The 10718-nt window shown below is 48.4% G+C and overlaps 2 protein-coding genes across 2 annotated transcripts; both read left to right on the top strand.

The window, feature by feature from the left end:
• Positions 1 to 4484: 4484 nt before the first annotated feature.
• On the top strand, positions 4485 to 8297 carry LOC311233941 (pre-mRNA-splicing factor ATP-dependent RNA helicase PRP16-like; the record flags this gene model as incomplete). Its single annotated transcript, XM_084321000.1, has 1 exon — positions 4485 to 8297. The coding sequence occupies one exon, from the start codon at positions 4485 to 4487 to the stop codon at positions 8295 to 8297; it is 3813 nt and encodes a 1270-aa protein (XP_084177126.1).
• An 849-nt stretch (positions 8298 to 9146) lies between these two features.
• Positions 9147 to 9950, top strand: LOC311234139 (induced myeloid leukemia cell differentiation protein Mcl-1-like; the record flags this gene model as incomplete). Its single annotated transcript, XM_084321255.1, has 1 exon — positions 9147 to 9950. One exon carries the CDS (start codon positions 9147 to 9149, stop codon positions 9948 to 9950), a length of 804 nt encoding a protein of 267 aa, XP_084177381.1.
• Between the last annotated feature and the right edge of the window lie 768 nt (positions 9951 to 10718).

Genomic DNA, 10718 nt, shown 5'->3' with positions numbered 1-10718 from the left:
ACATGGGTACCTTAGTGGTGTAGTGTGTTGCAGTTCATTGTTGCAAATGGCTCCCCGCCCGCCACCTGCGCTCGCCGCGAAGCCCGCTATCTGAATCCTGATAGCCGCTTCATGATGCTTTGCGACTGGTAGCTTAGAGTTCAACTGGAGGTCATAATGCACTATAGCAACATTTACATTTACATTCAGTCATTTAGCTGACGCTTTTATCCAAAGCAAGTTCTGTACGACAAGTCAGCAGGAAGGGTGCAACTCTTTCAGCTGAGTAACAATGATTAAACAGTAGTACATTAGTATTAGTATTAGTACATTAGTATAGTAGGAGGAGGAGTGCATGGTACTGTAGTATAGGACAGTAAGAAGATTATTTTTTTTTTTTTTTAGATGTTGATTGAAGAAGTGTGTTTTTAGTCGACTGTGAAAGATTGGTTGGGATTCAGCTGTCCTGACTGTGGTGGGAAGTTCGTTCCACCATTGTGGAGCGAGGACCGAGAATAGGCGGCTTCTCTTTGATGACCCCCAGCAGCTCGGATAGGAGGAGTGGGTCTGAGGCGGCCAGAGGATGTAGAGCGGAGGGGTCTTGAGGGTGTGTAGTTAGAGACCATTGACCGGAGGTAGGCGGGAGCCGTTCGCTTCGCCGCGTGATATGATGCCAGATCGAGGACCTTGGAGCAACTTGGAGGCACACGTTTTTAGATGAGATGGCAAAACCAGTGCACACTGAACTGGGTTCAACCACGACTTGATGGCTGCTGACCTATGCTATGATCACAGCAGGGTTATAATAACAGTTCTGTGGCTGCTGACCTATGCTATCACTACAGGACATTTACTCTACCAGGGCCACCAGGAGAGCACATAACATCATTAAGGACAGTACACACACACACACCCTCAGCACAGACTCTTTAACCTCTTGCCATCAGGCAGGCGATACAGGAGTCTGAAAGCCCTCTGACAAACAGTTTCTACCCACAGGCCATCAGGCTGGAGAATGCTAGCTCCCCCACCTAGCCCCCCCCCCCACACTGTGAACTGTGATCCCCCCACCCCCCTCTTTTGCTTTGTGCCAGGCAGACACTCTGACCTGACTGCTGCTGTGACCTCACTGTCACCCTTCCCCCGAACTATGACAGTTTTTAACTGCTGCTGTGAGCCATTGTCACCTCCATTTTTATATTGTAAACTAGGGCTGCAACTAACGATTATTTTTTTGGTAGTCGACTAATCTGTCGATAATTTTTTCGATTAGTCGACTAATCTAACGATTATTTCTGTCACACCCTCCATCTCTGCTTCCTGTGGGCGCGGCTCCTTTTCCGGGCTCTTAGCAGACTTCTTAGCTTAACATAATAATAATAATGCAGGACCTCTTTAGGGGGTCTTTATTCAGCATGCAACGAACTGGACATGCAATTGGAGCGGCACACACACACCGGGATACACACACACACACATGCATTGTCTTTTTCTCAGTCGCCGAATGAATGAATGAATAAATTAATTAATTAATTAATGAAAACTTTATTTAACAGATTGCAGAATGGGTACAATACAGTACGGCTCAATACACACAATTGTTAAGGGGATGCAGACCAGAGAAAGACGTTTGTCTTGTTTCCATCAGGGTCCCCCATTTTCAATTCATATAGACATTTATGACATACACAACATACATGACATACATGACATTTATGGCATAGGGACATATAGGTATTTAGTACTGATAAACATTTGTGACATAAACGGTATTCAAATATACAGTACTGTTACCCCTAGATCCTGACAGAGTATATACATATGATGGGGAGGGGACTGTACATTAGGAGGGGGTGGGTGGGTGGGAGAGAAATATCCATACGGCGGGGAGGGAATATGTACATGCGGTGGGGAGGAGACTGTCTATTAGGAGGTGGTGGGGGTTTTGGGCATTTACGGTGGCCAGTTTCGAATTGCAGCCTCCCGTAGGTGCTCTTTAAGAGCGGTTTTGAATGTGGGCAGGGATTCACATTCCTTTACAGCTTTGGGTAGGGCGTTCCACATTGATGTGGCATAATTGCGAAACATGTTTAGTCCCTTGTTTGAGCCGAATCTGGGTTTAATGTGATTTGTTGAGCTTCCTCTGGTGTAGTGGTTGTGGTATTCACTGACCTTTGGGAAGTATTTTGACATGTACATGGGTACCTTAGTTGTATAGTGTATCTTGTAGACCAGGCCCATTGCAAGTTGCTGTACTCTGTCGTCTACTCTAAGCCATCCTAGGTTGTCAAAGTGGGCAGGGGTGAGGTGGGTTCTGGGGGTAAGGTCAAGTAGTAGTCTGACCAGTTTGTTTTGTGATGTTTGTAATTTTGTTTTAAGCGCCTTTGAGGTGCTTTGGTACCATGAGGTGCACGCATAGTCGTAGTACCCTTGAATGAGTGCTCCTGCCAGAGTCTTCAGGGTATTCTTGTTTACCAGAGAGGAGATCCGGTACAAGAATCTAGTTCGTTGGTTGACTTTTTTTATTACATTGGATGCCATTTTGTCACAGGAAAGATTTGCCTCTAGGATGGAACCCAGGTAGGTAATTTCGTCTTTCCTTGTGACAATATTGTCACCCACTGCAACTGAGAAGCCGTCGGTCTTGCTGAGTTTGTTATTTGAACCGAAGAGAATGGACTCTGTTTTGCCCATGTGTAATGATAGTTTGTTATCAGCGAGCCATATGCAGATTTTTGCCTAGTTCCGAGCTGAGGGTTTTTTCAACCTGTAACTTGTTCTTGTCAGAGACCAGCAGGGCTGAGTCGTCCGCAAACAGGAACAAGTTGCAGTCACAGGCTGACGACATGTCATTTGCATAAATTAGGAAGAGTAGTGGTCCTAGTATGCTTCCTTGTGGAACACCACAGCTCACTGTGAGGGGGGGGATAGAGTACCGATGCGATTGAGTCTCTGCGCTTGACCCATCCCGTCGTCCTTCCCCCCATGGGCAGCCGGGAGCAGATAGGGCGTCAACGTGAGCCGCGCCCCGGGGACCAATCCAAGTGCTCCTGTCCGTCTTCGTCAAGGACGCCACAGCGTTAGCGATCTGTTGTTGTGCATGTTTTTCCATTGGGTTTATCTTATCGGGGGGGGGGGGAAACCCTTGCGAGCACGGGGAGAACATGCAAACTCCACACAGAAAGGCCTTAGAGATACCCCACCTGGGTACCTGGCATCATGGAAACCTGGTCCCCAAGCGGGAATCGAACCCTGGACCTTCTTGCTGTGAGGCGGCAGTGTTAACCACTACACCACGTGCACTACACCACATAACAGACCGACAGTAAGTTTGGGGGAACTAATGGGATAACTGGGGTTGCAACAAAAGTGCAACTAGGGCTAAAAACACAATGAAATAAAATAATAATAATAATAATAAATAATATATCCTTCTTAGCAGACTTCTTAACATCCCAGGGAACTAATGGGATAACTGGGGATGTTGTTTGCTCCTGACAAGAGTCTCAAAGTCTGGGGTGATGGTAGACAAAGCAACTCTGAGGTCATGCTCAATGTCCAATCTGTTCCTCTGCTTTGTCTTCAGCTGGACCAGAGCTGAGAAGCCACTTTCACAAAGATAGGTAGTGCAACATTTTTATTTTATAAAAAAATTAAGAAATTTTAAATAAAAAAAAAAAAAATTATACGATGCATCAACGCAAAATGTAGGCGTCCACGAGTTTTTATGATCGATGTTGTCGATTATATCGACTAATCGTTGCAGACTTAGATGTCACAGTATGATGTCATAATATAACATTCTAGAACATTTGTGATGTCACAGTATGATGTCATAATATAACATTCTAGAACATTTGTGATGTCACAGTATGATGTCATAATATAACATTCTAGAACATTTGTGATGTCACAGTATGATGTCATAATATAACATTCTAGAACATTTGTGATGTCACAGTATGATGTCATAATATAACATTCTAGAACATTTGTGATGTCACAGTATGATGTCATAATATAACATTCTAGAACATTTGTGATGTCACAGTATGATGTCATAATATAACATTCTAGAACATTTGTGATGTCACAGTATGATGTCATAATATAACATTCTAGAACATTTGTGATGTCACAGTATGATGTCATAATATAACATTCTAGAACATTTGTGATGTCACAGTATGATGTCATAATAGAACATTCTAGAACATTTGATGTTACAGTATGATGTCATAATAGAACATTCTAGAACATGTGATGTTACAGTATGATGTCATAATAGAACATGTGATACAGTATGATGTCATAATAGAACATGTGATACAGTATGATGTCATAATAGAACATTCTAGAACATGTGATGTCACAGTATGATGTCATAATATAACATTCTAGAAGAAGAAGAAGGTGAACTGAGTGAGAAAGATCTCATTCTGAAGAAGAAAAAGGACTGACACACAGACTGAAGCCTGCATTGCTCAAACAAGATGCCTAAGACGATGGACGATGACGAGTCAATGCATAGGCTGGAAGGCGGCGACCCCACCACTGAGGTCGGCGGACTGATTGTAAAGCAGAAGAGCGCCGCTTCGGAGCCCCACGTTTTCCGCGCGCCCTCTCCGCGCACCTCCCTGTTGGGCTTGGATCTGCTGGCGGCCCAGAAGAGGAAGGAGCGTGAGAGCAGAGAGCAGGAGGAGACAGGCAGCGACGACAGGCAGACGAAGAAATCCAAGGTGTCTTCTTACAGAGACTGGGAGGAAAGCAAGAGCGATTCTGGGTCCGATGAGGAAGAGAACGACGAGGATGAGGATGAAGACAGAGGCGCTAGAAAGGAGAGTAGGAAGTACCGGATGCCCGGCTCTGAGACACCCTCCAGCCCTGGGGGGGTCAGCGGGGAGTTCCGTCACAAACACCAGCAGAGAGAGAGAGACAGACGGGAGCACGGGGTCTACGCCTGCTCCAAAGAGGACAGGAATAGGGAGAGAGAAAAGGACAGGGAGAGGAACAGAGAGAAAGGCAGAGACCGGCGGAGTGAAAGAGATGATGGAGAACGCAGCCATAGCCGCCGCGGCGGCAGCAGCAGCGGCAGCTCGTCCGAGCGTTCAGATCGCAGCGAGAGGAGCGAGCGCTCCCAGAGAGAAGGCTGGTCTACTGATGGTATCAGCCGGGGGAGCAAGAGGGAGGAGCCTCCTACGCCTCCACAGCGCCCCAGAGACTCCTCTACACCCTCACGTTCCAACTGGGAAGAGGACGACAGTGGTATTGGCAGCTCAAGGCATTCCCAGTGGGAGTCTCCATCCCCCGCTCTTTCACGGGGAGAGTCTGATCGCTCAGAGCACAGCCCGCACACCGGCCGCGAGAGTGAGAGGAGGGACAGGTCAGTTAGAGGCCGTTATCCTGATGACACGCCCCTGCCCACCCCTTCTTACAAGTATAATGAGTGGGCCAATGACAGGAAGCATCTGGGCTCCACCCCTCGTCTGTCACGAGGAAAAGGCAAGAAGGAAGACAGTCAGGAGGGGATTATGTTCGACAACGAGGATGAGAAGCAGCAGTGGGAGGACGACCAGAAGCAAGCCGACAGGGACTGGTACATGATGGACGAAGGCTACGACGAGTTCCACAACCCACTGACCGCTACCTCTGAAGAGTACGTGAAGAAGAGGGAGCAGATCCTCCAGAAACAGACACAGAAACGTATATCTGCCCAGAAGCGGCAGATCAACGAGGACAACGAGCGGTGGGAGACAAACCGCATGCTGACCAGCGGGGTGGTGCAGAGGCTGGAGGTGGACGAGGACTTTGAGGAGGACAACGCTGCCAAGGTCCACCTGCTGGTTCACAACCTGGTCCCTCCCTTCCTGGACGGAAGAATAGTCTTCACTAAGCAGCCAGAGCCTGTCATCCCTGTCAAAGACGCCACCTCAGACATGGCCATCATCTCTCGTAAGCGCAGCCAGCTGGTCCGTAAGCACCATGAGCAGAAAGAACGCAAGAAGGCACAGCAAAAACACTGGGAGCTGGCGGGTACAAAGCTGGGAGACATCATGGGCATCAAGAAGAAAGAGGAAACGGACAGCTCTGGGGGAAAGCCTGTAGGAGAGGACGGCAAGGTGGACTACAGAACAGAACAGCAATATGCAGACCATATGAAAGATAAGACTGAGGCCGCAAGTGAATTTGCTAAGAAGAAAACCCTTTTGGAGCAGAGACAGTACCTGCCTATCTTCGCCGTCAGACAGCAGCTGCTAAACATCATCAGGGACAACAGCATCGTGATCGTGGTGGGCGAGACGGGCAGCGGGAAGACCACCCAGCTCACCCAGTACCTGCACGAGGACGGCTACACCGGCTACGGCATGGTGGGCTGCACCCAGCCCCGCAGGGTGGCCGCCATGAGCGTCGCCAAGAGAGTCAGCGAGGAGATGGCCATCAGCCTGGGGCAGGAGGTGGGCTACGCCATCCGTTTCGAGGACTGCACGTCAGAGAAGACGGTAATCAAGTACATGACGGACGGTATGCTGCTGAGAGAGTCGCTGAGGGAGTCGGACTTGGATCACTACAGTGTTGTTATCATGGACGAGGCCCACGAGCGCTCCCTCAATACTGACGTGCTGTTTGGCCTGCTGCGCGAGGTGGTCTCCAGGCGCGCCGACCTGAAGCTCATAGTCACCTCGGCTACGATGGACTCAGACAAATTTGCAGCGTTTTTCGGCAACGTACCGATTTTCAACATCCCAGGAAGAACGTTCCCAGTGGACATCTTGTTCAGCAAGACTCCTCAGGAGGACTATGTGGAGGCAGCAGTGAAGCAGGCCCTGCAGATCCACCTCAGCGGCATGTCAGGAGACATCCTGATCTTCATGCCTGGCCAGGAGGACATCGAGGTGACGTTGGATCAGATCGTGGAGAGGTTGGAGGACTTGGAGAGCGCTCCTGCTCTGGAAGTGCTGCCCATCTACTCCCAGCTCCCCTCTGATCTTCAGGCCAAGATCTTCCAGAAGGCTCCAGGCGGGGTGAGGAAGTGCATCGTTGCCACAAACATCGCTGAGACGTCTCTGACTGTAGATGGGATCATGTTTGTTGTGGATGCAGGATACTGTAAACTTAAGGTGTTCAACCCTCGCATTGGCACCGATGACCTTCGGGTGTACCCCATCAGCCAGGCCAACGCCAACCAGCGCGCCGGCAGAGCGGGACGCACAGGGCCAGGCCAGTGCTACAGGCTGTACACTCAGAGTGCCTATAAGAACGAGATGCTGTCCACCACCATCCCAGAGATCCAGAGGACCAACCTGTCCAACGTGGTCCTGCTGCTGAAGTCTCTGGGGGTCCAGGACCTGTTGCTCTTCCACTTCATGGACCCGCCGCCCGAGGACAACATGCTGAACTCCATGTACCAGCTGTGGATCCTGGGAGCTCTCGACAACACAGGCGCTCTGACACCGACGGGTCGCTTGATGGCGCAGTTCCCTCTGGACCCGGCTCTCTCCAAGATGCTCATCGTGTCATGTGACATGGGCTGCAGCGCCGACATCCTCATCATCATCTCTATGCTGTCCGTTCCCGCCATCTTCTACAGACCCAAGGGTCGCGAGGAGGAGAGTGACCAGGTGAGGGAGAAGTTTGCTGTACCAGAGAGCGACCACCTCACCTACCACCACGTCTACATGCAGTGGAAGAACAACAACTACTCCAGCATCTGGTGCAACAAGCACTTCATCCACACCAAGGCCATGCACAAGGTGTTTGAGGTCCACTCCCAGCTGAAGGACATCATGGTTCAGCAGAGGATGAACCTGATCTCCTGCGGCTCTGACTCGGACATCATCAGGAAATGTATCTGCGCTGCTTATTTCCACCAGGCTGCCAAGCTCAAGGGTATCGGTGAGTATGTGAACGTGAGGACGGGCATGCCCTGCCACCTCCACCCTACCAGCTCCCTGTTTGGGATGGGCTACACCCCTGATTACATCACCTACCATGATCTGCTCTTGACCACCACCAAGGAGTACATGCAGTGTGTGACTGCAGTGGAGGGAGAGTGGCTCGCAGAGCTGGGCCCCATGTTCTATAGTATCAAACACGCAGGCAAGAGCAGACAGGAGAACTGCCGGAGGGCCAAGGAGGAGATCACTAACATGGAGGAGGAGATGACCCTGGCTGAGCGGCAGCGGAGATCACGCCGAGAGGAGCAGGACAGGAAGAGTAACGTCAACAGTGTCCGGGTGGCTGTGAAAATCTGCACCCCAGGAAGGATGGAGGAAGCCCCCATGACACCCAAGAGAACCCCCGCCCGCTTCGGACTGTAGCCCTTCTCTCTGAAGGACGTAGGGTTGGTCTTCCTACTGCTTGGACTCCTTCTGATGCAGGATCACCAGTATCTGAACCATGCCAGCGCTGGCACACACACGCACACACATCTGTAAACCGAACTGGTCCCACAGTTGGGACTCCGTGTACATAATGTCAACCCATCGGCATCGTGTCCAGTGTAACATGCAGTTAATCTATATTCCACTAGAGGGAGAACTTGTATAAGGCACAAGACCACCAGCACAACCTTCCCTACCTTGCATTCTTTCATTTATTTGTTTATTTATCTTAAATTTTTTGGACCTTATGGTGTTCTTGTTCTGTTCTTGACTTATTATGTTTTCTTCTTGACTTGTTTAAAGAAGACCTGTACGGCCCATGGGGACATTAACGTGTGTTGTCGGGCCTTATAAATAAATTTGATTTGATTTGATTTGATTTAGAACATTTGTGATGTCACAGTATGATGTCATAATAGAACATTCTAGAACATTTGTGATGTCACAGTATGATGTCATAATAGAACATTCTAGAACATTTGTGATGGCACAGTATGATGTCATAATAGAACATTCTAGAACATTTGTGATGTCACAGTATGATGTCATAATAGAACATTCTAGAACATTTGTGATGTCACAGTATGATGTCATAATAGAACATTCTAGAACATTTGTGATGTCACAGTATGATGTCATAATAGAACATTCTAGAACATTTGTGTCCTATTTAAAGGCAGCCCAGGGAACTGAAGGAGAAGAAGACTCATAACTTGACTGGACTTTGAAGACACAACAGAGAAATAACTTTTAACTAACGAGATTTATTTGAAAGACAACGCGAAGATGAATACTTTCTCTACGTCGTTGACCAAAAGGACCACAACTGGAACCTTCTCGAGTCTCTGCGGCTCTGGGAGGGCGAGGGCGAGGGCGAGGGCGAGGGCCTCATCCTTAGATACTCAAAATGGGAATGTCGCTGGTAGTGATACTCCACCAAGGCCGAAGATTTTGCAGATTAAAAACATCCTGGATGATATCGGCGATAGCGACGACGGCGCTCTGCCGTGCGCTCCCGAGCTGTTGGACAGTGACCGCGACATGCCCAGCCGTCCGGCAGGGGACGAGACACTGGAGAACGACACAAGAGAACTCATTGGCACTTTCCTTACAGACTTTACCGGACTTTCTACGTCATGGTGGGGGCAAGGCAAGACTCTCTCGACGATGAAAAGGGTTGTGGATGACCTTCTCCGGAAACACCGATATGGATATCATGGTATGCGCAACAAAATAATGGAGTTGGATAACGGAGGGGACGACATGAGCTTCATTATATCTGTGGCCAAGGGCCTCTTTGGTGACGGGGTCACCAACTGGGGTCGCATTGCCAGCCTGGTGGCCTTCGGGGCGGTTGTGTGCCAGTACCTGAAGGAGATGGGCAGACAGCACTGCGTTGCGTTGGTGGGCCAAGAAATCTCCACGTATCTCCTTTCTGACCAACGAGACTGGCTGGTGAAAAACAATTCCTGGGATGGGTTTGTGGAGTTCTTTCGAGTGGCTGACCCAGAGTCCACAGTGAGGCACGCTCTCATGGCTGTAGCTGGTTTCGCTGGGATTGTGGCAACACTTGCCCTGTTGATCAGGTGAATTTATTGGACTCGAAGAGACTTTTGTAATAATAATAATAATAATTCATTTATTTTGCATAGCGCTTTTCAAAGACCCAAAGTCAACCCAAAGTTGTACCCTTTCCCCCCTGAACCAAGCTGAATGGGACGACTGGCAGACTGGAAGCCTCCAGCCCTTGTCTTTGAAAACCCTTGGCTAAAAAAAAAAAAAAAAAAAAAGGGTTAAGTATTGTGTGATTTTGTGTAAAGTAAGATTTTCATTGTATGGCAAACTGTCTGTTTAACTGTGCACATGACAATAAACAATCTTGAATCTTGAATCTATGATCATAGCAGGGTTATAGCAGTTCTGTGGTGTGTGTACTGTAGATGTAATTCATATGGGTGTCTAATCTATCGGTTCTAAATGAGTCCAGACAAGAATGGCATTAAACATTAATCAGCGTGTTTGACCCGTGCCCAATAAGACGACGGAGCGCTCCATAACACTCCTCTCCCAGGACTTACTGGTAGACTGTGAAATTCAACTCGATGGCGCCAAATTATTTCCATATGGTAGCAGAGGATGAGAGCTGTGTAAGATCCACTCTCTTACTAATTAGAACCGAGTTCGTTGTCATAGAGCGTAGTTCATGACTCAGTGGCTATATTCAAAATAGTCAAATAATTATTATTAGTAATAATTATTATAATAACTTTTTTCTTAAAGGCTCAATCTGTTTTACAATATCAATGTGGGGTATATTTACAAACATTCTTGAAGAATTTGATCTACTCCAGGGTAGAT

This window comes from Notolepis coatsorum, assembly GCF_963971535.1.
Source record: "Notolepis coatsorum genome assembly, chromosome: 9".
NCBI lineage: Eukaryota > Metazoa > Chordata > Actinopteri > Aulopiformes > Paralepididae > Notolepis > Notolepis coatsorum.
Note: the sequence above shows the minus strand (reverse complement) of the source record. Positions and strands in the feature narration are given on the sequence as shown.